We start from the raw sequence: 27,091 nt of genomic DNA, 5'->3' as shown, positions 1-27,091 counted from the left end.
ACTCTACTCAGATCCTGAGCTCTCTTACCCACCCCAGGTATTTCCTCCTTGCCAGTTAGTCCATCTTGATGCTTGCTAGCAAACAGATGCACACACTCACACACTTCTCTCACAGGCACACCCACGCTTGAGTATCCCTCAAATAGCAGTACAGGTCTTCTGCTCATCTAATATCCCTGCCCGGACCCTAGGCCTCCAACTTGCCAGCTAGTCCAGCTTGAAGCTTGCCAGTCAATTGCCCACACCCATGTACACCAGGTTAGGGAAAACAGAAATACAGTGGTGCCCCAGGCATATGGGGCCTGTGACCTGTGGTCCCACACCAGTTGCTGACACTGGGACCTTGTCCACTCCAGGTTCTGGCACCACAGGCCCAGCAGCACCTTCACTCTGATCTGACTCCAGCTGCTGACCTCATTTCACTCCCTCTAGTCCCTTCAGTTGCTGGCATCCAGTCCTTACAGCATTCACACACATGGAGAGCAAAATTACATGGAAAGAGAGTTAAGAAAGATTTAATCAGAAGATAGGACAGAATGCAATGATCAAGGGCAGGGCTCAGTTAGACATGCTGAGCATACTGACACGCATACTGACTGGCAACTGCTTACATCTAACAAGCCTCTTTTATACCTCCCATCTCTATTTCTCATTCCCTTCTCCTAAACATTCCTTAGTAATTTTTTCTCAGTCCCACAGGCCCTCCTTGAATTTCCCAGATCCTTGTGTTTGTCTCATTTCCCCCTTCTTATCAGTTACAAATTCCAGGTGGCCCTTCTCTAGAAACACTTTCGGCATTTTCCTTGGTGCCTCTACATCAAAGAGCAACAAAGGTAATAATCCAAAGGCAGGACAAGCTCAACAGTCCCTCTGCAATGTACTGCATCTGCCCTCTAGCAAACAAGAAACCTCCTGAGATATCAGGTCAGGTTAGCAGACTGGTGCTTGATTCCTAAGAGAGGGAGTCTCCTAAAGATGCCACATGTCTTTTCCTCTTCATGGAGGAAAAACAATTTGAGCACAGCTCCCTGTGAATTCCCCTATGGATCTTTTTGTCCTCACCAGTTCCCAGGCAACAGCACCTGTTCTGAAGTTGAAGTCTGCAGGTGGAGCAGGAGCTTTTTTTTCTATTGCCAGAAGTCACCAACTTCCAGCATTCCCCACCTTGACTGCCTCCCTCTGCGACCTGGCTGGCCATGGTCTCCCTCCGTCCTGCCTTCCTTGCTCTGTGTAGCTTAAGCTCTTGTCTCCAGAGACAGGCACCACCAACACAACACTGGATGCAGTTCCACTCAAGGTTTCCCTGCACATGATGGGCAGGATTACTCTGCATTTCTCCCTTGATACAAAGCTAATGTTCTTTTGAGGTCCTTAACACTGAGGAGGGGAGAGGCAACCTAGCCTGCAGGGACAGGCAGTGCTGAGGATCTCCAACTGTTGTATGCTGCATTATACAGAATTTACACACTGGAGGGAAACAGTCCTTTCTGCTCTGTGAAATCTGCAGTAGCAGAGTATGATCTTTTGAGGGGCAGGTAACAAAGGGCACAGTAAACAGGGGCTGCATCTCAGTGCCTGCTTCTGGGACACCTCTCAACCTGGGAGCTGTCATTCCTTTGCTGAAGTTAGGCCCTTTCTGGCCTGGGGAACCTGCAGCTCTGTGGTGCTCGTGGACAGAGAGGTAGAAAGGGCCACTGCCATGACCACCATATCTTGTTGTGATGAGAGCCAAGTATGTACAGATGTGTTCATGCCCACCTGCATGGAATTGCATGCAAATTTGACCACACCATGCATTCAAATAAATTTATCACACACATAAGTGCACCCGTCAAGCAACAATGCCTGCCTACAGCTGGTCACCTGTGGATTCAACAAGGCACATCCCCGGCAGAGCTGGAGGACCCCAGGGCACCTCAGGGCACAAACCATGGATTAGCTGGGAATTCCCAGACACGTCCTAGAGAGTGGAGGAAGCCAAGCAGCCTGGGAAATCTCTCCCAAGGTTGGTGTTAGAAGGAGAAATATTGAAACTCAGCAGTGCGGCCCACCTGTCTGGGAAGAAAAACACCGGTAACAATCAGAAAGGACTGGGAAGGAGACCAAAAAGGACACGGCACATCCTCACATATGGGAGCCTTCAGGTGTCTGGTCAAGGATTGCAGACCTCAGACAAGCTTGGTCTTTCCTGCCAACAGCGCTGAAAACAACACCCGAGGAGTGCTCCAAGCCAGTGTCCCTAGTCTGTACAGGACCCCTCCAGCAATAGTGTGAGTGTTCCGACCACAATGATATGTGCCTGCCCCAGAAATTTTAGGAACTATCATTTCAACACTCAAAACAAACATCCATGAGGGAATGAGCATGGCATAAACAAGAAAATGAAAAGGCACCAGGAAAGAGAAACACAGCCTGTACAATTAGATGGGATGTTTTACATTTCAAAAGAGCCTGTCAGAAAATTATTAATCCTGCTAGGGCAACCTCTGGGCCTGGGGAGGTGCAGGACCAGAATAAAACCCAATGCAAGTCATTGGTCCCTCATCCACTTCACTCTCTCTTCCCATCGGGAACCAGGTGAGTCTGAATTCCCTTCTCCTACAGAAAAAAGCCATGTCTCAGTGGACATGTAAGATAATACGATCTCTGTCCTATGCTGCGCATTAGGGGCAGCCTCTCCTCGGAGGGGAAGCGGGGAGATGCTCTGGTGTGGAGAGGGTCAGGGTCTGGGCTGAGGGGACTCTTGGGCTCTTGTCTAGGAAAGGGCTTTCCTGGGCCTGGCTCTCTTTGCATGGGGCCCGGGGGGAGGGGCAAAGAGGCGCGTGGGCCTCCCTGCACAGCCTCCGGCTCCCCGCCCAGCACGGGCCTTGGCTCCCTCCTGGTGGGCTGACGGGCTGCTCCTCACGCGCCTCCGTGCTCCTCCCTGCCCTCTCCCCCAGGCGCACCTCCAGCCACAAGACATGTCCTGCTACAGCCCGTGCCTGCCCTGCCTGCCCTGCCAGCCCTGCTGCCCGACCCCGCTGGCCAACAGCTGCAACGAACCCTGTGTCCGGCAGTGCCAGAACTCCACCGTCGTCATCGAGCCCTCCCCCGTGGTGGTGACCCTGCCCGGCCCCATCCTCAGCTCCTTCCCGCAGAACACCCTTGTGGGATCCTCCACCTCCGCTGCCGTTGGCAGCATCCTCAGCTCTGCGGGAGTGCCCATCAACTCCGGCTGCTGTGACCTCTCCCTCCTCGGCAGCCGCTCCTGCGGCACAACATGCCTCCCCTGCTAGAGCTGCCGCAGGCGGCCCCTCAGAAGGACCCCCAGGAACCCAGAAGACGGTAATGCGCTGAGCATGGAGATCCTGGCCAGCGCTTTCAGAGGGGCTGAGCCTCCACGGCTCCGCCTGCAAAGGAAGGCAGGAAGAGGCGTGCCTGGGCTCTCTGGAAACATGGCCCTTGCCTAACGTGCCTGTTTCTCACGCTCTGTTCTCTCTCTCTTGTCTCTGTTGTCTTCCGTTCCCCTGGGCTGCGAGCACCTGCTGAGCCCCGTGCGAGGAAGGACACGCTGCCCCTTTCCCTCTCGGGGGCAGGCAGGCAGGCAGGCCGGCCGGCCGGCCGGCCGGCAGGCAGACGCCCAGTGCGAACTCCACTCTGGCCAAGGGCCAAAGGCTCCGAGCTACCCGTGGTGTTCCCCGCACCGTGGGCCCCGCTCAGAGGACCTCCTTCCCTTCTTCCGACTCATTAAAGTTCTGATGCATCCCAGCCTGGGCCTCTGCGTGCTCCTTCTCTCTCCGGGCGCTCTCCCCGGCTTCCAGAGAGAAAGGTGTCGCTCTGGGGAGATCTTGCAGGCACAAAGGAGAGCCATCGGCATTCCCGCAGGAAGGGGAGGGGGACACACAGGCAGCGGGCTCCTTTCAAGACACTGTCCCTTGCAGCTGAGGAAGGCGGCACTGGCTGGTGGCGGCGGCACTGGGAGCTGCTGGTTCGGCATCCAGCAGCGCCTGGGAGCCCTCCCTCCCTGCCTGCCGGCTCTTGCTTCAGCAGGGCCCCTCTCCCTGTGGCAGGTGTCGTAGTGGTGCTGGTGGCTGTGTCACAGGGTGCTCCTCACGTGCCCCTGTGCTCCTCCCTGACATCTCTCCCCGGTGCACCTCTGGCCGCAAGGCATCCCCAGCTACAAGCTCGCTCTCCCTCAGCCCAGGAGCAGAGGTGGGCCATTCCTCGATTCCTCGCCCGCCTCCCTTTGTGCCTTCCAACCGCAAGCCGCTGCTCCTGCAGCATTTCAGCTCTCCTCGCGGCGACTTCGCCTTCCTTGTAGGTCTTGCAGGGATCTTCTCTATCCCCAGTCAGGCTGCCAGCATTTCCTCCAGCACAGCTAGAAGAGGTGGAGTTTCTAAGCGCAGGTGTCGCCTGCTTCTTGACAGCTCCCTCGCTGTCTCTCCAGGCGTGCATGTAGGAACAGTGCGTAGGAGCATTTGCGTTACCTGCTAAAGGGACGCGCAGAGTCTTCTTCCCCCTTCCACGCCCATTGCTCACAACACGCCTCCCGTCCTTGGCCACGCGCCGTCTGCAGCCTGCCCTCTCCCACAAGGGTAGCTCACGGTTTTGCCCAAGGGTCAGGACTCCCCTCTTCCCCCTCCAGCGCTGACAGACAGTCCCACCCACCCACCCACTGCCCTGCCCCTCCCCAGCCTGACACCCGGCTCTCACCAACCTCTGCCGGTGCCACCAAGGCCGCCGGCTGGGTAAACCTGGGCCGCGTCCCACTCCCCGCTCACCAAGGCGCCCGGGGAGCTCCCAGGAAGTGGGAGCTGGAGCTTGCCAGCTCCTCTGTTCTCCTCCCTCCGCCAGCTCAAAGCCACCTCCAAACCTCAGCCCAAAGGGCGGGGCAAAACACTCTGAGGGCTGCCTGGGATCTCACACCTCTGCCCCAGGCAGCTTTTCTACTCACACCGCCTAGTGCTTAAAGCGCTTGCTCGGCCAAACTGAGGGAATGCCGCCTGTGCTGGGCCCCGGGCTCCCCAGGGCCACGACCAGCTCTTCCACTGCTGGCACCTTCCAACGGGTGCAGCCAGGCCACAGCTCGACCTTTCAAAATCCTCTCGGTCGCAAGCGCCCTCAACAGCCTCACAGGCACTCACACCCGCTTGGAAAGCTGCTGCCTCTTGTAAAAACTCCGGGCCAGGCTGCCCAAGGGCAGCCGCCCACCTACGATAGGCAGGTAGCAACCTGCTGACAGCTCCCAGAACGGCAGCTCCAGTGCTCAGGCAGAAGGAGGCAGAGGAGGCAGCCAGGGACACAAGCCTCACAGCCATCTCCAGCAGGGAAAAAGCCTCCCTGCTTGAGTTCTCTGGCCACCCAGCGCACAGCCAGAGACAGGGCAGCACCTGTGCCGGAGCACCACGCCGAGCACTGCTGCTTTTCTCCTGCGTGATGACACCAGTCCCAGGCTCTACCTCGCCCTCTCCATCCAGCACTTCCCGGGACACCCAGCTCTACTTCCTTCTTCCCAGGGCTTTCTGCCCGCATGCTAAGTCTGGCTTGCTTACCTCAGAGAAGGCCACTGGGCTGAAGCCACCACCCATGACACCGCTTGGATTCTGTATGGAGGAGGGGAAGGCAGCACACTGGCAATGGTGCAAAGATTGGCAACAGGGTCCCTCAGGGAACACCTGTCTCTACCGCCTAACCGAGCGGCCACGGATTTTAGCGGCCATCCCCCAACAGCGTAGCTCCTCCTCTTCTTGACTTCTCCATGCCTTTTCAGATCATAACTACCCAGTTGCCGTCCCCACAAAGTGGAGGGGCTGCCATGGAAAACTCAGAGCAAACGCCAGCCATTTCATCCGGAGAGTCCTGTTCCTGTAGAGCAGCTGGCAAGCCTCTTCACAGCCCTCTTCCCCGGTGAGCAGGCGTTTGCACTGGGATAGGCTTTGCTCACCAGTTGCTCCCACTCACTGTGCAGGAGGTGCCCACAGAGCCCTGACAGTGACAACCAAGTCCCAAGGAAGAACGAGCTGAGTTGCACCACCTCGCACCTCCAGAGCAGCCATGCCTTCACCACAGAAGCCATGCGCACTGTGAGCAAGGCAGTCCCACATGCTGCCGGCAAATTGCGTTCTTCGGCAGCGTCATTCCACATATGGCTCTCAAGCATGGGCATTGTGTCAAGAAAAGCCAGGGGATCCGTGCAGGTGGAGAACAACTCCTGAAAGACACCAGTCACAGGACATCTACTCCCTGCGTTACCCGGCATTGCATCGCCTCACCTTGCCCTGCATCGCCTCACCTCGCCTCGCCTCGCCTTGCCATTGTCTTCCCTTCCTTTTCCTTGCCTTGCCTTCCCTTGCCTTGCCTTGCTTTGTCTTCCCTTGCTTTTTCTTGCCTTCCTTTCCCTTGCCTTGCCTTGCCTTTCTTTGTCCTCCCTTGCTTTGTCTTCCCTTGCTTTCCCTTGCCTTGCCTTGCCTTGCCTTGCCTTGCCTTCCCTGCCCTGCCCTTCCCTTTTCTCCTCTGCATGTTCCCCATCCAGTGTGTGGATCCTTCTCCGCTGTTGTTGCAACCCCTCCTTCTCCATCCCACCTCCCCTGCTCCAGAAGGAAACTTGCCCCAGCTGGATGCTCCCAGTCCTTCCACCAGCCTCGCACATCCTGGCAAATACCACTCTGTTTCCAACTTGCTTACCGCCTCCCTCACCTTGTGTTTCTTACGGGCTCTAGATCAGTGGCTTGACGAGAGGCAGCACCAGCGCTGTTGAAGACGGACCCTCCTCTGTCCCGGGAGAGGCTGGTAGTGAGGCAGGTGAAGATCAGGGACCGGGGCCCAAAGAACAGCACAACCACTCGCCGCAAGTGCCTTGCGTCTCTCTTTCATATCTGCTGCCCTGGTGGAGAGCTGAATCGCCCCCCAGGAGCCCAGCAAGGCCAGGTTGCACACCAGGGCATTGGTGCCACCTTTGGAGACAAGCAGCACGCCAGTGCAGCAGCTCTCAGCACAGGCCAGCATGGGCAGTAGCTCACAGAAGCAGCCGTCAGTGACGCTGGGGCTGCGGCTGCGGCTGCGGCTGGGCAAACACAGGGTGAGTGCCACTGCTGCCAGCAAGGGGAGAGCGGCCCCAGCCCTCAGGCCTGCCACCGCAATGCCACCTCGCCTCACACCGGGGACCCCTGGGGCTGGCACGTGGCCACAGATCGCTCGCGGGCCATGACGGCAGGCAGGACGGGCTGGCCCACACAGCTGCTAAAGCAGCTTTTCCTCTCCACAGATAGGCACTGCGGCGGCATCTTGAGCATCGCGACCAATGAGTGGCCGATCACCGAGGCCCAGAAGCCCGCAAGTGCTGAGGTGGGCAGGCGCCTCTAGAGAAGGTCAGGCTCAACCCTCCTGCTCAGAGCAGTGTCAACGAGAGCAGGCTGATCAGGACACTGCCCCATGGGGTCCTGAATACCTCCAAGAATGGGCACTCCACAAGCTGCCTGGGCAATATCTCCTGGGCTTGGCCATCCTCACAGTAACAGAGCTCTTCCTCCTGCCTGTGGGGAATTTCGTGGAGCAGCAGCGCCCTTCCTGCCAATGGGGCTGCAAACAAGCCCGCGCGAGTGCCCCAGGCCAACGTCCCCAGCCTGCACGCGACCCCTCCGGCACTTGGCACTCATCTCCTGCTGGCACCGATGCGCTCCTGTCCCAAGAATCCTTGGGCCTCCCACCCCAGTGCTGAAAAGAAGCCTTCGAGGGGGAGCGGGTACGGCCAAACAAGGAAATGAAAAGGCGGCCGTGCAGGAAACCAAAACACAGCCCGTATCATTAGCTGGGACGTTTTGCATTTCAGATGAGCCTCTCAGAAAATTATTACTTCCACAGAGGCTTCCTCTGGACCTGGGGCAGTGCAGGACCAGTATAAAAGCCAGCCCAGCTCTTCACTCCCTCAGCCGCTTCGCTCCCCTTCTTCTCCTTCGGAAGCAAGTGAGTTGGAGGCTCTGTCCTATACGGGGGCTTGGGGCTGCCTCTCCTCGGAGGGGAAGCGGGGAGATGCTCTGGTGTGGAGAGGGTCAGGGTCTGGGCTGAGGGGACTCTTGGGCTCTTGTCTAGGAAAGGGCTTTCCTGGGCCTGGCTCTCTTTGCATGGGGCCCGGGGGGAGGGGCAAAGAGGCGCGTGGGCCTCCCTGCACAGCCTCCGGCTCCCCGCCCAGCACGGGCCTTGGCTCCCTCCTGGTGGGCTGACGGGCTGCTCCTCACGCGCCTCCGTGCTCCTCCCTGCCCTCTCCCCCAGGCGCACCTCCAGCCACAAGACATGTCCTGCTACAACCCGTGCCTGCCCTGCCTGCCCTGCCAGCCCTGCTGCCCGACCCCGCTGGCCAACAGCTGCAACGAGCCCTGTGTCCGGCAGTGCCAGAACTCCACCGTCGTCATCGAGCCCTCCCCCGTGGTGGTGACCCTGCCCGGCCCCATCCTCAGCTCCTTCCCGCAGAACACCCTTGTGGGATCCTCCACCTCCGCTGCCGTTGGCAGCATCCTCAGCTCTGCGGGAGTGCCCATCAACTCCGGCTGCTGTGACCTCTCCCTCCTCGGCAGCCGCTCCTGCGGCACAACATGCCTCCCCTGCTAGAGCTGCCGCAGGCGGCCCCTCAGAAGGACCCCCAGGAACCCAGAAGACGGTAATGCGCTGAGCATGGAGATCCTGGCCAGCGCTTTCAGAGGGGCTGAGCCTCCACGGCTCCGCCTGCAAAGGAAGGCAGGAAGAGGCGTGCCTGGGCTCTCTGGAAACATGGCCCTTGCCTAACGTGCCTGTTTCTCACGCTCTGTTCTCTCTCTCTTGTCTCTGTTGTCTTCCGTTCCCCTGGGCTGCGAGCACCTGCTGAGCCCCGTGCGAGGAAGGACACGCTGCCCCTTTCCCTCTCGGGGGCAGGCAGGCAGGCAGGCCGGCCGGCCGGCCGGCCGGCAGGCAGACGCCCAGTGCGAACTCCACTCTGGCCAAGGGCCAAAGGCTCCGAGCTACCCGTGGTGTTCCCCGCACCGTGGGCCCCGCTCAGAGGACCTCCTTCCCTTCTTCCGACTCATTAAAGTTCTGATGCATCCCAGCCTGGGCCTCTGCGTGCTCCTTCTCTCTCCGGGCGCTCTCCCCGGCTTCCAGAGAGAAAGGTGTCGCTCTGGGGAGATCTTGCAGGCACAAAGGAGAGCCATCGGCATTCCCGCAGGAAGGGGAGGGGGACACACAGGCAGCGGGCTCCTTTCAAGACACTGTCCCTTGCAGCTGAGGAAGGCGGCACTGGCTGGTGGCGGCGGCACTGGGAGCTGCTGGTTCGGCATCCAGCAGCGCCTGGGAGCCCTCCCTCCCTGCCTGCCGGCTCTTGCTTCAGCAGGGCCCCTCTCCCTGTGGCAGGTGTCGTAGTGGTGCTGGTGGCTGTGTCACAGGGTGCTCCTCACGTGCCCCTGTGCTCCTCCCTGACATCTCTCCCCGGTGCACCTCTGGCCGCAAGGCATCCCCAGCTACAAGCTCGCTCTCCCTCAGCCCAGGAGCAGAGGTGGGCCATTCCTCGATTCCTCGCCCGCCTCCCTTTGTGCCTTCCAACCGCAAGCCGCTGCTCCTGCAGCATTTCAGCTCTCCTCGCGGCGACTTCGCCTTCCTTGTAGGTCTTGCAGGGATCTTCTCTATCCCCAGTCAGGCTGCCAGCATTTCCTCCAGCACAGCTAGAAGAGGTGGAGTTTCTAAGCGCAGGTGTCGCCTGCTTCTTGACAGCTCCCTCGCTGTCTCTCCAGGCGTGCATGTAGGAACAGTGCGTAGGAGCATTTGCGTTACCTGCTAAAGGGACGCGCAGAGTCTTCTTCCCCCTTCCACGCCCATTGCTCACAACACGCCTCCCGTCCTTGGCCACGCGCCGTCTGCAGCCTGCCCTCTCCCACAAGGGTAGCTCACGGTTTTGCCCAAGGGTCAGGACTCCCCTCTTCCCCCTCCAGCGCTGACAGACAGTCCCACCCACCCACCCACTGCCCTGCCCCTCCCCAGCCTGACACCCGGCTCTCACCAACCTCTGCCGGTGCCACCAAGGCCGCCGGCTGGGTAAACCTGGGCCGCGTCCCACTCCCCGCTCACCAAGGCGCCCGGGGAGCTCCCAGGAAGTGGGAGCTGGAGCTTGCCAGCTCCTCTGTTCTCCTCCCTCCGCCAGCTCAAAGCCACCTCCAAACCTCAGCCCAAAGGGCGGGGCAAAACACTCTGAGGGCTGCCTGGGATCTCACACCTCTGCCCCAGGCAGCTTTTCTACTCACACCGCCTAGTGCTTAAAGCGCTTGCTCGGCCAAACTGAGGGAATGCCGCCTGTGCTGGGCCCCGGGCTCCCCAGGGCCACGACCAGCTCTTCCACTGCTGGCACCTTCCAACGGGTGCAGCCAGGCCACAGCTCGACCTTTCAAAATCCTCTCGGTCGCAAGCGCCCTCAACAGCCTCACAGGCACTCACACCCGCTTGGAAAGCTGCTGCCTCTTGTAAAAACTCCGGGCCAGGCTGCCCAAGGGCAGCCGCCCACCTACGATAGGCAGGTAGCAACCTGCTGACAGCTCCCAGAACGGCAGCTCCAGTGCTCAGGCAGAAGGAGGCAGAGGAGGCAGCCAGGGACACAAGCCTCACAGCCATCTCCAGCAGGGAAAAAGCCTCCCTGCTTGAGTTCTCTGGCCACCCAGCGCACAGCCAGAGACAGGGCAGCACCTGTGCCGGAGCACCACGCCGAGCACTGCTGCTTTTCTCCTGCGTGATGACACCAGTCCCAGGCTCTACCTCGCCCTCTCCATCCAGCACTTCCCGGGACACCCAGCTCTACTTCCTTCTTCCCAGGGCTTTCTGCCCGCATGCTAAGTCTGGCTTGCTTACCTCAGAGAAGGCCACTGGGCTGAAGCCACCACCCATGACACCGCTTGGATTCTGTATGGAGGAGGGGAAGGCAGCACACTGGCAATGGTGCAAAGATTGGCAACAGGGTCCCTCAGGGAACACCTGTCTCTACCGCCTAACCGAGCGGCCACGGATTTTAGCGGCCATCCCCCAACAGCGTAGCTCCTCCTCTTCTTGACTTCTCCATGCCTTTTCAGATCATAACTACCCAGTTGCCGTCCCCACAAAGTGGAGGGGCTGCCATGGAAAACTCAGAGCAAACGCCAGCCATTTCATCCGGAGAGTCCTGTTCCTGTAGAGCAGCTGGCAAGCCTCTTCACAGCCCTCTTCCCCGGTGAGCAGGCGTTTGCACTGGGATAGGCTTTGCTCACCAGTTGCTCCCACTCACTGTGCAGGAGGTGCCCACAGAGCCCTGACAGTGACAACCAAGTCCCAAGGAAGAACGAGCTGAGTTGCACCACCTCGCACCTCCAGAGCAGCCATGCCTTCACCACAGAAGCCATGCGCACTGTGAGCAAGGCAGTCCCACATGCTGCCGGCAAATTGCGTTCTTCGGCAGCGTCATTCCACATATGGCTCTCAAGCATGGGCATTGTGTCAAGAAAAGCCAGGGGATCCGTGCAGGTGGAGAACAACTCCTGAAAGACACCAGTCACAGGACATCTACTCCCTGCGTTACCCGGCATTGCATCGCCTCACCTTGCCCTGCATCGCCTCACCTCGCCTCGCCTCGCCTTGCCATTGTCTTCCCTTCCTTTTCCTTGCCTTGCCTTCCCTTGCCTTGCCTTGCTTTGTCTTCCCTTGCTTTTTCTTGCCTTCCTTTCCCTTGCCTTGCCTTGCCTTTCTTTGTCCTCCCTTGCTTTGTCTTCCCTTGCTTTCCCTTGCCTTGCCTTGCCTTGCCTTGCCTTGCCTTCCCTGCCCTGCCCTTCCCTTTTCTCCTCTGCATGTTCCCCATCCAGTGTGTGGATCCTTCTCCGCTGTTGTTGCAACCCCTCCTTCTCCATCCCACCTCCCCTGCTCCAGAAGGAAACTTGCCCCAGCTGGATGCTCCCAGTCCTTCCACCAGCCTCGCACATCCTGGCAAATACCACTCTGTTTCCAACTTGCTTACCGCCTCCCTCACCTTGTGTTTCTTACGGGCTCTAGATCAGTGGCTTGACGAGAGGCAGCACCAGCGCTGTTGAAGACGGACCCTCCTCTGTCCCGGGAGAGGCTGGTAGTGAGGCAGGTGAAGATCAGGGACCGGGGCCCAAAGAACAGCACAACCACTCGCCGCAAGTGCCTTGCGTCTCTCTTTCATATCTGCTGCCCTGGTGGAGAGCTGAATCGCCCCCCAGGAGCCCAGCAAGGCCAGGTTGCACACCAGGGCATTGGTGCCACCTTTGGAGACAAGCAGCACGCCAGTGCAGCAGCTCTCAGCACAGGCCAGCATGGGCAGTAGCTCACAGAAGCAGCCGTCAGTGACGCTGGGGCTGCGGCTGCGGCTGCGGCTGGGCAAACACAGGGTGAGTGCCACTGCTGCCAGCAAGGGGAGAGCGGCCCCAGCCCTCAGGCCTGCCACCGCAATGCCACCTCGCCTCACACCGGGGACCCCTGGGGCTGGCACGTGGCCACAGATCGCTCGCGGGCCATGACGGCAGGCAGGACGGGCTGGCCCACACAGCTGCTAAAGCAGCTTTTCCTCTCCACAGATAGGCACTGCGGCGGCATCTTGAGCATCGCGACCAATGAGTGGCCGATCACCGAGGCCCAGAAGCCCGCAAGTGCTGAGGTGGGCAGGCGCCTCTAGAGAAGGTCAGGCTCAACCCTCCTGCTCAGAGCAGTGTCAACGAGAGCAGGCTGATCAGGACACTGCCCCATGGGGTCCTGAATACCTCCAAGAATGGGCACTCCACAAGCTGCCTGGGCAATATCTCCTGGGCTTGGCCATCCTCACAGTAACAGAGCTCTTCCTCCTGCCTGTGGGGAATTTCGTGGAGCAGCAGCGCCCTTCCTGCCAATGGGGCTGCAAACAAGCCCGCGCGAGTGCCCCAGGCCAACGTCCCCAGCCTGCACGCGACCCCTCCGGCACTTGGCACTCATCTCCTGCTGGCACCGATGCGCTCCTGTCCCAAGAATCCTTGGGCCTCCCACCCCAGTGCTGAAAAGAAGCCTTCGAGGGGGAGCGGGTACGGCCAAACAAGGAAATGAAAAGGCGGCCGTGCAGGAAACCAAAACACAGCCCGTATCATTAGCTGGGACGTTTTGCATTTCAGATGAGCCTCTCAGAAAATTATTACTTCCACAGAGGCTTCCTCTGGACCTGGGGCAGTGCAGGACCAGTATAAAAGCCAGCCCAGCTCTTCACTCCCTCAGCCGCTTCGCTCCCCTTCTTCTCCTTCGGAAGCAAGTGAGTTGGAGGCTCTGTCCTATACGGGGGCTTGGGGCTGCCTCTCCTCGGAGGGGAAGCGGGGAGATGCTCTGGTGTGGAGAGGGTCAGGGTCTGGGCTGAGGGGACTCTTGGGCTCTTGTCTAGGAAAGGGCTTTCCTGGGCCTGGCTCTCTTTGCATGGGGCCCGGGGGGAGGGGCAAAGAGGCGCGTGGGCCTCCCTGCACAGCCTCCGGCTCCCCGCCCAGCACGGGCCTTGGCTCCCTCCTGGTGGGCTGACGGGCTGCTCCTCACGCGCCTCCGTGCTCCTCCCTGCCCTCTCCCCCAGGCGCACCTCCAGCCACAAGACATGTCCTGCTACAACCCGTGCCTGCCCTGCCTGCCCTGCCAGCCCTGCTGCCCGACCCCGCTGGCCAACAGCTGCAACGAGCCCTGTGTCCGGCAGTGCCAGAACTCCACCGTCGTCATCGAGCCCTCCCCCGTGGTGGTGACCCTGCCCGGCCCCATCCTCAGCTCCTTCCCGCAGAACACCCTTGTGGGATCCTCCACCTCCGCTGCCGTTGGCAGCATCCTCAGCTCTGCGGGAGTGCCCATCAACTCCGGCTGCTGTGACCTCTCCCTCCTCGGCAGCCGCTCCTGCGGCACAACATGCCTCCCCTGCTAGAGCTGCCGCAGGCGGCCCCTCAGAAGGACCCCCAGGAACCCAGAAGACGGTAATGCGCTGAGCATGGAGATCCTGGCCAGCGCTTTCAGAGGGGCTGAGCCTCCACGGCTCCGCCTGCAAAGGAAGGCAGGAAGAGGCGTGCCTGGGCTCTCTGGAAACATGGCCCTTGCCTAACGTGCCTGTTTCTCACGCTCTGTTCTCTCTCTCTTGTCTCTGTTGTCTTCCGTTCCCCTGGGCTGCGAGCACCTGCTGAGCCCCGTGCGAGGAAGGACACGCTGCCCCTTTCCCTCTCGGGGGCAGGCAGGCAGGCAGGCCGGCCGGCCGGCCGGCCGGCAGGCAGACGCCCAGTGCGAACTCCACTCTGGCCAAGGGCCAAAGGCTCCGAGCTACCCGTGGTGTTCCCCGCACCGTGGGCCCCGCTCAGAGGACCTCCTTCCCTTCTTCCGACTCATTAAAGTTCTGATGCATCCCAGCCTGGGCCTCTGCGTGCTCCTTCTCTCTCCGGGCGCTCTCCCCGGCTTCCAGAGAGAAAGGTGTCGCTCTGGGGAGATCTTGCAGGCACAAAGGAGAGCCATCGGCATTCCCGCAGGAAGGGGAGGGGGACACACAGGCAGCGGGCTCCTTTCAAGACACTGTCCCTTGCAGCTGAGGAAGGCGGCACTGGCTGGTGGCGGCGGCACTGGGAGCTGCTGGTTCGGCATCCAGCAGCGCCTGGGAGCCCTCCCTCCCTGCCTGCCGGCTCTTGCTTCAGCAGGGCCCCTCTCCCTGTGGCAGGTGTCGTAGTGGTGCTGGTGGCTGTGTCACAGGGTGCTCCTCACGTGCCCCTGTGCTCCTCCCTGACATCTCTCCCCGGTGCACCTCTGGCCGCAAGGCATCCCCAGCTACAAGCTCGCTCTCCCTCAGCCCAGGAGCAGAGGTGGGCCATTCCTCGATTCCTCGCCCGCCTCCCTTTGTGCCTTCCAACCGCAAGCCGCTGCTCCTGCAGCATTTCAGCTCTCCTCGCGGCGACTTCGCCTTCCTTGTAGGTCTTGCAGGGATCTTCTCTATCCCCAGTCAGGCTGCCAGCATTTCCTCCAGCACAGCTAGAAGAGGTGGAGTTTCTAAGCGCAGGTGTCGCCTGCTTCTTGACAGCTCCCTCGCTGTCTCTCCAGGCGTGCATGTAGGAACAGTGCGTAGGAGCATTTGCGTTACCTGCTAAAGGGACGCGCAGAGTCTTCTTCCCCCTTCCACGCCCATTGCTCACAACACGCCTCCCGTCCTTGGCCACGCGCCGTCTGCAGCCTGCCCTCTCCCACAAGGGTAGCTCACGGTTTTGCCCAAGGGTCAGGACTCCCCTCTTCCCCCTCCAGCGCTGACAGACAGTCCCACCCACCCACCCACTGCCCTGCCCCTCCCCAGCCTGACACCCGGCTCTCACCAACCTCTGCCGGTGCCACCAAGGCCGCCGGCTGGGTAAACCTGGGCCGCGTCCCACTCCCCGCTCACCAAGGCGCCCGGGGAGCTCCCAGGAAGTGGGAGCTGGAGCTTGCCAGCTCCTCTGTTCTCCTCCCTCCGCCAGCTCAAAGCCACCTCCAAACCTCAGCCCAAAGGGCGGGGCAAAACACTCTGAGGGCTGCCTGGGATCTCACACCTCTGCCCCAGGCAGCTTTTCTACTCACACCGCCTAGTGCTTAAAGCGCTTGCTCGGCCAAACTGAGGGAATGCCGCCTGTGCTGGGCCCCGGGCTCCCCAGGGCCACGACCAGCTCTTCCACTGCTGGCACCTTCCAACGGGTGCAGCCAGGCCACAGCTCGACCTTTCAAAATCCTCTCGGTCGCAAGCGCCCTCAACAGCCTCACAGGCACTCACACCCGCTTGGAAAGCTGCTGCCTCTTGTAAAAACTCCGGGCCAGGCTGCCCAAGGGCAGCCGCCCACCTACGATAGGCAGGTAGCAACCTGCTGACAGCTCCCAGAACGGCAGCTCCAGTGCTCAGGCAGAAGGAGGCAGAGGAGGCAGCCAGGGACACAAGCCTCACAGCCATCTCCAGCAGGGAAAAAGCCTCCCTGCTTGAGTTCTCTGGCCACCCAGCGCACAGCCAGAGACAGGGCAGCACCTGTGCCGGAGCACCACGCCGAGCACTGCTGCTTTTCTCCTGCGTGATGACACCAGTCCCAGGCTCTACCTCGCCCTCTCCATCCAGCACTTCCCGGGACACCCAGCTCTACTTCCTTCTTCCCAGGGCTTTCTGCCCGCATGCTAAGTCTGGCTTGCTTACCTCAGAGAAGGCCACTGGGCTGAAGCCACCACCCATGACACCGCTTGGATTCTGTATGGAGGAGGGGAAGGCAGCACACTGGCAATGGTGCAAAGATTGGCAACAGGGTCCCTCAGGGAACACCTGTCTCTACCGCCTAACCGAGCGGCCACGGATTTTAGCGGCCATCCCCCAACAGCGTAGCTCCTCCTCTTCTTGACTTCTCCATGCCTTTTCAGATCATAACTACCCAGTTGCCGTCCCCACAAAGTGGAGGGGCTGCCATGGAAAACTCAGAGCAAACGCCAGCCATTTCATCCGGAGAGTCCTGTTCCTGTAGAGCAGCTGGCAAGCCTCTTCACAGCCCTCTTCCCCGGTGAGCAGGCGTTTGCACTGGGATAGGCTTTGCTCACCAGTTGCTCCCACTCACTGTGCAGGAGGTGCCCACAGAGCCCTGACAGTGACAACCAAGTCCCAAGGAAGAACGAGCTGAGTTGCACCACCTCGCACCTCCAGAGCAGCCATGCCTTCACCACAGAAGCCATGCGCACTGTGAGCAAGGCAGTCCCACATGCTGCCGGCAAATTGCGTTCTTCGGCAGCGTCATTCCACATATGGCTCTCAAGCATGGGCATTGTGTCAAGAAAAGCCAGGGGATCCGTGCAGGTGGAGAACAACTCCTGAAAGACACCAGTCACAGGACATCTACTCCCTGCGTTACCCGGCATTGCATCGCCTCACCTTGCCCTGCATCGCCTCACCTCGCCTCGCCTCGCCTTGCCATTGTCTTCCCTTCCTTTTCCTTGCCTTGCCTTCCCTTGCCTTGCCTTGCTTTGTCTTCCCTTGCTTTTTCTTGCCTTCCTTTCCCTTGCCTTGCCTTGCCTTTCTTTGTCCTCCCTTGCTTTGTCTTCCCTTGCTTTCCCTTGCCTTGCCTTGCCTTGCCTTGCCTTGCCTTGCCTTCCCTGCCCTGCCCTTCCCTTTTCTCCTCTGCATGTTCCCCATCCAGTGTGTGGATCCTTCTCCGCTGTTGTTGCAACCCCTCCTTCTCCATCCCACCTCCCCTGCTCCAGAAGGAAACTTGCCCCAGCTGGATGCTCCCAGTCCTTCCACCAGCCTCGCACATCCTGGCAAATACCACTCTGTTTCCAACTTGCTTACCGCCTCCCTCACCTTGTGTTTCTTACGGGCTCTAGATCAGTGGCTTGACGAGAGGCAGCACCAGCGCTGTTGAAGACGGACCCTCCTCTGTCCCGGGAGAGGCTGGTAGTGAGGCAGGTGAAGATCAGGGACCGGGGCCCAAAGAACAGCACAACCACTCGCCGCAAGTGCCTTGCGTCTCTCTTTCATATCTGCTGCCCTGGTGGAGAGCTGAATCGCCCCCCAGGAGCCCAGCAAGGCCAGGTTGCACACCAGGGCATTGGTGCCACCTTTGGAGACAAGCAGCACGCCAGTGCAGCAGCTCTCAGCACAGGCCAGCATGGGCAGTAGCTCACAGAAGCAGCCGTCAGTGACGCTGGGGCTGCGGCTGCGGCTGCGGCTGGGCAAACACAGGGTGAGTGCCACTGCTGCCAGCAAGGGGAGAGCGGCCCCAGCCCTCAGGCCTGCCACCGCAATGCCACCTCGCCTCACACCGGGGACCCCTGGGGCTGGCACGTGGCCACAGATCGCTCGCGGGCCATGACGGCAGGCAGGACGGGCTGGCCCACACAGCTGCTAAAGCAGCTTTTCCTCTCCACAGATAGGCACTGCGGCGGCATCTTGAGCATCGCGACCAATGAGTGGCCGATCACCGAGGCCCAGAAGCCCGCAAGTGCTGAGGTGGGCAGGCGCCTCTAGAGAAGGTCAGGCTCAACCCTCCTGCTCAGAGCAGTGTCAACGAGAGCAGGCTGATCAGGACACTGCCCCATGGGGTCCTGAATACCTCCAAGAATGGGCACTCCACAAGCTGCCTGGGCAATATCTCCTGGGCTTGGCCATCCTCACAGTAACAGAGCTCTTCCTCCTGCCTGTGGGGAATTTCGTGGAGCAGCAGCGCCCTTCCTGCCAATGGGGCTGCAAACAAGCCCGCGCGAGTGCCCCAGGCCAACGTCCCCAGCCTGCACGCGACCCCTCCGGCACTTGGCACTCATCTCCTGCTGGCACCGATGCGCTCCTGTCCCAAGAATCCTTGGGCCTCCCACCCCAGTGCTGAAAAGAAGCCTTCGAGGGGGAGCGGGTACGGCCAAACAAGGAAATGAAAAGGCGGCCGTGCAGGAAACCAAAACACAGCCCGTATCATTAGCTGGGACGTTTTGCATTTCAGATGAGCCTCTCAGAAAATTATTACTTCCACAGAGGCTTCCTCTGGACCTGGGGCAGTGCAGGACCAGTATAAAAGCCAGCCCAGCTCTTCACTCCCTCAGCCGCTTCGCTCCCCTTCTTCTCCTTCGGAAGCAAGTGAGTTGGAGGCTCTGTCCTATACGGGGGCTTGGGGCTGCCTCTCCTCGGAGGGGAAGCGGGGAGATGCTCTGGTGTGGAGAGGGTCAGGGTCTGGGCTGAGGGGACTCTTGGGCTCTTGTCTAGGAAAGGGCTTTCCTGGGCCTGGCTCTCTTTGCATGGGGCCCGGGGGGAGGGGCAAAGAGGCGCGTGGGCCTCCCTGCACAGCCTCCGGCTCCCCGCCCAGCACGGGCCTTGGCTCCCTCCTGGTGGGCTGACGGGCTGCTCCTCACGCGCCTCCGTGCTCCTCCCTGCCCTCTCCCCCAGGCGCACCTCCAGCCACAAGACATGTCCTGCTACAACCCGTGCCTGCCCTGCCTGCCCTGCCAGCCCTGCTGCCCGACCCCGCTGGCCAACAGCTGCAACGAGCCCTGTGTCCGGCAGTGCCAGAACTCCACCGTCGTCATCGAGCCCTCCCCCGTGGTGGTGACCCTGCCCGGCCCCATCCTCAGCTCCTTCCCGCAGAACACCCTTGTGGGATCCTCCACCTCCGCTGCCGTTGGCAGCATCCTCAGCTCTGCGGGAGTGCCCATCAACTCCGGCTGCTGTGACCTCTCCCTCCTCGGCAGCCGCTCCTGCGGCACAACATGCCTCCCCTGCTAGAGCTGCCGCAGGCGGCCCCTCAGAAGGACCCCCAGGAACCCAGAAGACGGTAATGCGCTGAGCATGGAGATCCTGGCCAGCGCTTTCAGAGGGGCTGAGCCTCCACGGCTCCGCCTGCAAAGGAAGGCAGGAAGAGGCGTGCCTGGGCTCTCTGGAAACATGGCCCTTGCCTAACGTGCCTGTTTCTCACGCTCTGTTCTCTCTCTCTTGTCTCTGTTGTCTTCCGTTCCCCTGGGCTGCGAGCACCTGCTGAGCCCCGTGCGAGGAAGGACACGCTGCCCCTTTCCCTCTCGGGGGCAGGCAGGCAGGCAGGCCGGCCGGCCGGCCGGCCGGCAGGCAGACGCCCAGTGCGAACTCCACTCTGGCCAAGGGCCAAAGGCTCCGAGCTACCCGTGGTGTTCCCCGCACCGTGGGCCCCGCTCAGAGGACCTCCTTCCCTTCTTCCGACTCATTAAAGTTCTGATGCATCCCAGCCTGGGCCTCTGCGTGCTCCTTCTCTCTCCGGGCGCTCTCCCCGGCTTCCAGAGAGAAAGGTGTCGCTCTGGGGAGATCTTGCAGGCACAAAGGAGAGCCATCGGCATTCCCGCAGGAAGGGGAGGGGGACACACAGGCAGCGGGCTCCTTTCAAGACACTGTCCCTTGCAGCTGAGGAAGGCGGCACTGGCTGGTGGCGGCGGCACTGGGAGCTGCTGGTTCGGCATCCAGCAGCGCCTGGGAGCCCTCCCTCCCTGCCTGCCGGCTCTTGCTTCAGCAGGGCCCCTCTCCCTGTGGCAGGTGTCGTAGTGGTGCTGGTGGCTGTGTCACAGGGTGCTCCTCACGTGCCCCTGTGCTCCTCCCTGACATCTCTCCCCGGTGCACCTCTGGCCGCAAGGCATCCCCAGCTACAAGCTCGCTCTCCCTCAGCCCAGGAGCAGAGGTGGGCCATTCCTCGATTCCTCGCCCGCCTCCCTTTGTGCCTTCCAACCGCAAGCCGCTGCTCCTGCAGCATTTCAGCTCTCCTCGCGGCGACTTCGCCTTCCTTGTAGGTCTTGCAGGGATCTTCTCTATCCCCAGTCAGGCTGCCAGCATTTCCTCCAGCACAGCTAGAAGAGGTGGAGTTTCTAAGCGCAGGTGTCGCCTGCTTCTTGACAGCTCCCTCGCTGTCTCTCCAGGCGTGCATGTAGGAACAGTGCGTAGGAGCATTTGCGTTACCTGCTAAAGGGACGCGCAGAGTCTTCTTCCCCCTTCCACGCCCATTGCTCACAACACGCCTCCCGTCCTTGGCCACGCGCCGTCTGCAGCCTGCCCTCTCCCACAAGGGTAGCTCACGGTTTTGCCCAAGGGTCAGGACTCCCCTCTTCCCCCTCCAGCGCTGACAGACAGTCCCACCCACCCACCCACTGCCCTGCCCCTCCCCAGCCTGACACCCGGCTCTCACCAACCTCTGCCGGTGCCACCAAGGCCGCCGGCTGGGTAAACCTGGGCCGCGTCCCACTCCCCGCTCACCAAGGCGCCCGGGGAGCTCCCAGGAAGTGGGAGCTGGAGCTTGCCAGCTCCTCTGTTCTCCTCCCTCCGCCAGCTCAAAGCCACCTCCAAACCTCAGCCCAAAGGGCGGGGCAAAACACTCTGAGGGCTGCCTGGGATCTCACACCTCTGCCCCAGGCAGCTTTTCTACTCACACCGCCTAGTGCTTAAAGCGCTTGCTCGGCCAAACTGAGGGAATGCCGCCTGTGCTGGGCCCCGGGCTCCCCAGGGCCACGACCAGCTCTTCCACTGCTGGCACCTTCCAACGGGTGCAGCCAGGCCACAGCTCGACCTTTCAAAATCCTCTCGGTCGCAAGCGCCCTCAACAGCCTCACAGGCACTCACACCCGCTTGGAAAGCTGCTGCCTCTTGTAAAAACTCCGGGCCAGGCTGCCCAAGGGCAGCCGCCCACCTACGATAGGCAGGTAGCAACCTGCTGACAGCTCCCAGAACGGCAGCTCCAGTGCTCAGGCAGAAGGAGGCAGAGGAGGCAGCCAGGGACACAAGCCTCACAGCCATCTCCAGCAGGGAAAAAGCCTCCCTGCTTGAGTTCTCTGGCCACCCAGCGCACAGCCAGAGACAGGGCAGCACCTGTGCCGGAGCACCACGCCGAGCACTGCTGCTTTTCTCCTGCGTGATGACACCAGTCCCAGGCTCTACCTCGCCCTCTCCATCCAGCACTTCCCGGGACACCCAGCTCTACTTCCTTCTTCCCAGGGCTTTCTGCCCGCATGCTAAGTCTGGCTTGCTTACCTCAGAGAAGGCCACTGGGCTGAAGCCACCACCCATGACACCGCTTGGATTCTGTATGGAGGAGGGGAAGGCAGCACACTGGCAATGGTGCAAAGATTGGCAACAGGGTCCCTCAGGGAACACCTGTCTCTACCGCCTAACCGAGAGGCCACGGATTTTAGCGGCCATCCCCCAACAGCGTAGCTCCTCCTCTTCTTGACTTCTCCATGCCTTTTCAGATCATAACTACCCAGTTGCCGTCCCCACAAAGTGGAGGGGCTGCCATGGAACAGACCCTGTGGTGCTGTGGTGAACAGACCCTCCAGACACAATTGCAAAGCCACACAGCTCTTCCAGGAACCACAGTTTGTATCAGGTAATTCACAGGAAACACCATAGACAACATTCAGTATTATTTTTCTGAATCTGAACTTGGCTCTTCACAGTCATTTCTGTGGCTCCATCAATAATTCAATACAAACCAAACCCACAGTTTCCCCGAGTGCTAACGCTCCAGATGGTCACTCTGTAACCATATGAGCTGCGCTTCCTAGTCCTTCGGAATCCCAAAAGATCTGCTCACTGGGAACAGGTGCAGGAATGTGGTCGTTTGGGCAATCACTTCACACTTTATAGATTTTTGGTGCCGGGCTGATGGCATTGAGGAACAGAGAACCCCACAGCAAGTTGGGCTGGCCAGGGTCCATGATCCCCTGCTTCCCTACAGATAACACAGCAGATTCAAATAAGTTTTCAGCTGTATCTAACTTATTTCTACAATTCAGTTTTACTGAGGCTCTGTTAAGGCTTGGCTTCCCTCTTATTGACAGAATTTACATTTTCTTTTTTGTTAAACTTGAAAAAAATACTAAAATTTCTCCCTCAACCTAAGGTGGTAGTTAAAGCACTGACACCCCTCAGGCATCCATGGTCACCTGTGTGCAAACCAGGAATTCCTAAAGGAACCACAGTGCTCAAAATAGGGGTTCAGGCACACAGGCCCCCAAGGACCTAACAAGGTTCCCCTTGTGCTCTTCCATCTATGGTCTGGGGAAGAGCCACCATCCCTCTTGTCCTGGTTTCAGCTGGAATAGCTGCTTAGTTGCTGGCTGGGGCTAAACCACAACAGTCCTTTTTGGCGCCCAACGTGGGGCCTGAAGGGTTTGAGATAATAACAGACTAACCAGAGTATATTAAGGAATCTGTTAACAGTTGCCGGTCACAATATTAGTTCATCTGATCTGTGCCATGTTCTTTTTGTTGCAGTACATGTTAAAGCTTCGTGTTGGTTTGTGCAGTGTGCTATGCTCTGCAGTGATTCATGATCTTTTGCTTGGGACACTCCTTATCAAAACCCTGACCTTCAGCATACTTTGGTATTTGGGTTTCATACAGAAGTCACTACTGTACTTCGGGTACTACCTCATGGAGAGAGTTAGCAATTATACTTCTTACTCTGAGAGGCTTGTTGTGGAGGAAATACAGAATAGCACCTTTGCTACCTTCTTCTATGATGTTTTCTCCTTCATTACAACAACTTTTCAGTATCTTGAACTCCCCTGGGCAGTTAAGATACTTCTATTGATACTTCTTGGGAATGTTGTTTCCGTTTTGATAAAGGTCAGTAAGCAATTTAAGACTATTATCCAGAGATCTACCCCAAGGCTGGAGAGTTATGAGTGGCAGGGTGTGTGGGATAGTATGGGCAAGTACCTAGGACAGTGGGCACCTCCAGTGTTTTGGAACTTCACCCCTGAACACGTGCAGAATGCTGAAGAATTAGTAAAGTATTTGAAAAAAGTACGTTGTCACCCTGGTAACTCCAGAGAGACACAAATCATTGCAACCTGCTGGGGACTGGCCCATGCCTATCGAGCCGTGGTCAACACTAATCAGTACCCTCAAAAGAAAGAGAAGGTCTCTGGATCTGATGACAAAACAACAAGCACTGTGGCTACTCAAACCCCCGGAACAGGCACTGCAGCTACTCCAACCCCCACTACAGGCACTGTGGCTACTCAAACCCCGACCCCAGGCACTGTGGCTACTCAAACCACAGCCACGGGCACTGTGGCTACTCCAACCCCAGTGACAGGCACCGTGGCTAAAACAGAGAACCAACCCGTGCCGGTGTCCGTTGCCCCTATACAGAAGAAAAAATACACAAGAAAATCAACTCGTTTAGCAAGGGATGAAGATGAACCAGGGCCATCATGAGAACCAGAGGAGGAAGAACCCATAAATGAGATGGTAACCACCCAATCCCTATCCCTGAGTGAGCTGCAAGATATGCAAAAAGATTTCAGTTGTCATCCAGGCAAGCACATCATCACCTGGCTGCTCCGATGCTGGGATAATGGGCCAGTAGCCTGGATTTAGAGGGTAAGGAAGCCAAGCAGCTGGGATCCCTTTATAGGGAAGGGGGCATTGACAAAGCAATTGGAAAAGCGGCACAAACCCTCAGCCTCTGGAGGCGACTTCTGTCAAGCGTGAAGGAAAGGTATCCCTTCAAAGAGGATGTTTTATACCGCCCAGGCAAATGGGCCACCGTAGAGAAAGGTATCCAGTACCTGAGGGAATTAGGCATGCTGGAGGTGATTTATAGTGACCTGAATGATGAGCAGTTACCCAAAGACCCAGATGAAGTCAGGTGCACATGACCCGTGTTGTGGAAGGTGATATAGAGCGCACCAGCATCGTATGCCAACTCATTGGCAATATTGACCTGGAAAGATGACGAGGCACCAATGGTGGATGAAGTGGCTAGACGACTCTGGGAATGCGAAGAAAGTATCTCTTCCTCTCTACGGGCCTGTGTCTTGGCTGTGGAAAAACTGTCTGAAAAAACATGCCAAGAGTTCTAACAACTCAGAGAGGATCTTTCCTACTCCCCACCTGCACGGACCAGTGTCTCAGCCATTAGGAGTCAACGTCCCTGTGCTCAAGAGAGAGGATATAGAGGATACACACCACGGGGCACCCTGTGGTTTTACCTGTGTGATCACAGAGAGGACATGAGGAAGTGGGATGGAAAATCCACCTCGACCCTAGAGGCATGGGTGCGTGAGTTGCAAGGAAAAACTATTACAAAAGGTGGTTCTCCCAGGAAAATTGCAGCTCCAGTTTCCAGTGAGCAGTTCCCCAGACAGAGTAAGAGGGCTAATTTTACTTCCGACCTTGATCAGGGGACTTTTGATTCACATTTACAGGAAGTGAACAGCGAATACTGTGACCAGTGTTAGAGGGGCCCTGCCTCCAGCCAGGTGGAGGAAAGGGACAACCGGGTTTACTGGACTGTGTGGATTCGATGGCCTGGCACATCAGACCCACAGGAGTATAAGGCTCTAGTGGACACTGGTGCACAGAGCACGCTAATGCCATCAAACTATAGAGGGGCAGAACCCATTTGTATTTCTGGAGCGACAGGGGGATCCCAACAGCTAACTGTACTGGAAGCTGAAGTGAGCCTAACTGGGAATGAGTGGCAAAAGCACCCCATTGTGACTGGCCCAGACGCTCCGTGCATCCTTGGCATAGACTGCCTCAGGAGAGGGTATTTCAAGGACCCAAAAGGGTACCGGTGGGCTTTTGGTATAGCTGCTTTGGAGACGGAGGAAATTAAACAGTTGTCCACCTTGCCCAGTCTCTCAGAGGACCCTTCGATTGTAGGGTTGCTGAGGGTCGAAGAACAACAGGTGCCAATCACCACCACAACTGTGCACGGGCAGCAATATCGCACCAAAGACTCCCTGATTCCCATCCATAACCTGGTTCGCCAACTGGAGAGCCAAGGAGTGATCAGCAAGACTCGCTCACCCTTTAGCAATCCCATATGGCCAGTGTGAAAGTGTAATGGGGAGTGGAGATTGACAGTAGACTATCGTGGCCTTAATGAAGTCACACCGCCACTGAGTGCTGCCGAGCCAGACATGCTAGAATTTCAACACGAACTGGAGTCAAAGGCAGCCAAGTGGTATGCCACAATTGACATCGCTAATGTGTTTTTCTCCATCCCTTTGGTAGCAGAGTGCAGGCCCCAGTTTGCTTTTACCTGGAGGGGTGTTCAGTACACCTGGAACCGACTGCCCCAGGGGTGGAAGCACAGCCCCACCATTCGGCATGACTGATCCAGACGGCACTGGAACAGGGTGAAACTCCAGAACATCTGCAGTACATTGATGACATCATTGTGTGGGGCAACACAGCAGAAGAAGTTTTTGAGAAGGGAAAGAAAATAGTCCAAATACTTCTGAAGGCCGGCTTTGCCATAAAACAAAGTAAGGTCAAGGGACCTGCACGGGAGATCCAGTTTTTAGGAATAAAATGGCAAGATGGACGTCGTCAGATCCCAATGGATGTGATCAACAAAATAACAGCTATGTCCCCACCAACTAGCAAAAAGGAAACGCAGGCTTTCTTAGGCATTGTGGGGTTTTGGAGAATGCATATTCCAAATTACAGCCAGATTGTAAGCCCTCTCCATCAAGTGGCCCGGAAGGAGAACGATTTCAAATGGGGCCCTGAGCAACAACAAGCCTTTGAACAAATTAAACGGGAGATAGTTCATGCAGTAGCCCTTGGGCCAGTCCAGACAGGGCAGGATATTATAAATGTGCTCTACACCGCAGCTGGGGAGAATGGCCCTACCTGGAGCCTCTGGCAGAAAGCACCAGGGGAGACTCGAGGCTGACCCCGAGGGTTTTGGAGTCGGGCATACAGAGCATCCGAAGCCCGCTATACTCCAACTGAGAAAGAGATATTGGCAGCATATGAAGGGGTTTGAGCTGCTTCAGAAGTGGTTGGTACTGAAGCACAGCTCCTGCTGGCACCCCGACTGCCAGTGCTGGGCTGGATGTTCAAAGGGAGGGTCCCCTCTACACATCATGCAACTGATGCTACATGGAGTAAGTGGGTTGCACTAATCACACAATGGGCTCAAATAGGAAACCCCAGCTGCCCAGGAAACTTGGAAGTGATCATGGACTGGCCAGAAGGCAAAAACTTCAGAATATCACCAGAGGAGGAGGTGACACGTGCTGAAGAGGCCCCACTGTATAATAAATTGCCAGAAAATGAGAAGCAATATGCCCTGTTCACTGATGGGTCCTGTCGTCTTGTGGGAAAGCATCGGAGGTGGAAAGCTGCTGTATGGAGTCCTATACGACAAGTCGCAGAAACTGCTGAAGGAGAAGGGGAGTCGAGTCAGTTTGCAGAGGTGAAAGCCATCCAGCTGGCTTTAGATATTGCTGAAAGAGAAAAGTGGCCAGTCCTTTATCTCTGTACTGACTCATGGATGGTGGCAAAGGCCCTGTGGGGGTGGCTGCAGCAGTGGAAGCAGAGCAACTGGCAGCACAGAGGCAAACCCATCTGGGCTGCTGCATTGTGGCAAGATATTGCTGCCCAGGTAGAGAACCTGGTTGTAGAAGTTCGTCACGTAGATGCTCACGTACCCAAGAGCCGGGCCACTGAAGAATATCGAAACAACCAGCAGGTGGATCAAGCTGCTAAGATTGAAGTGGCTTAGGTGGATTTGGACTGGCAACATAAGGGTGAATTATTTACAGGTTGGTGGGCCCATGACACCTCAGGCCATCAAGGAAGGGATGCAACGTATAAATGGGCTCGTGATCGAGGGGTGGACTTAACTATGGA

General features: G+C 58.5%; 1 protein-coding gene and 2 pseudogenes across 1 annotated transcript; all 3 read left to right on the top strand.

Annotated features, from left to right (window-relative positions):
• The first annotated feature begins 7,807 nt into the window (after positions 1-7,807).
• Positions 7,808-8,583, top strand: LOC142595321 (feather keratin Cos2-3-like; annotated as a pseudogene).
• A 4,532-nt stretch (positions 8,584-13,115) lies between these two features.
• LOC142595320 (feather keratin Cos2-3-like) lies at positions 13,116-13,891 on the top strand (annotated as a pseudogene).
• Positions 13,892-18,428: 4,537 nt separating this feature from the next.
• Positions 18,429-19,204, top strand: LOC104026799 (feather keratin Cos2-3). Its single transcript, XM_075723064.1, is given in 3 exon segments — positions 18,429-18,467; positions 18,470-18,562; positions 18,869-19,204. Coding segments are annotated over 3 exon segments (468 nt in total).
• The last annotated feature ends 7,887 nt before the right edge of the window (positions 19,205-27,091 follow it).

The sequence above is a fragment of the Pelecanus crispus genome, chromosome 18, assembly GCF_030463565.1.
Source record: "Pelecanus crispus isolate bPelCri1 chromosome 18, bPelCri1.pri, whole genome shotgun sequence".
NCBI classification, from domain to species: Eukaryota; Metazoa; Chordata; class Aves; order Pelecaniformes; family Pelecanidae; genus Pelecanus; species Pelecanus crispus.
This window is presented reverse-complemented; position numbering and strand designations above follow the sequence as displayed.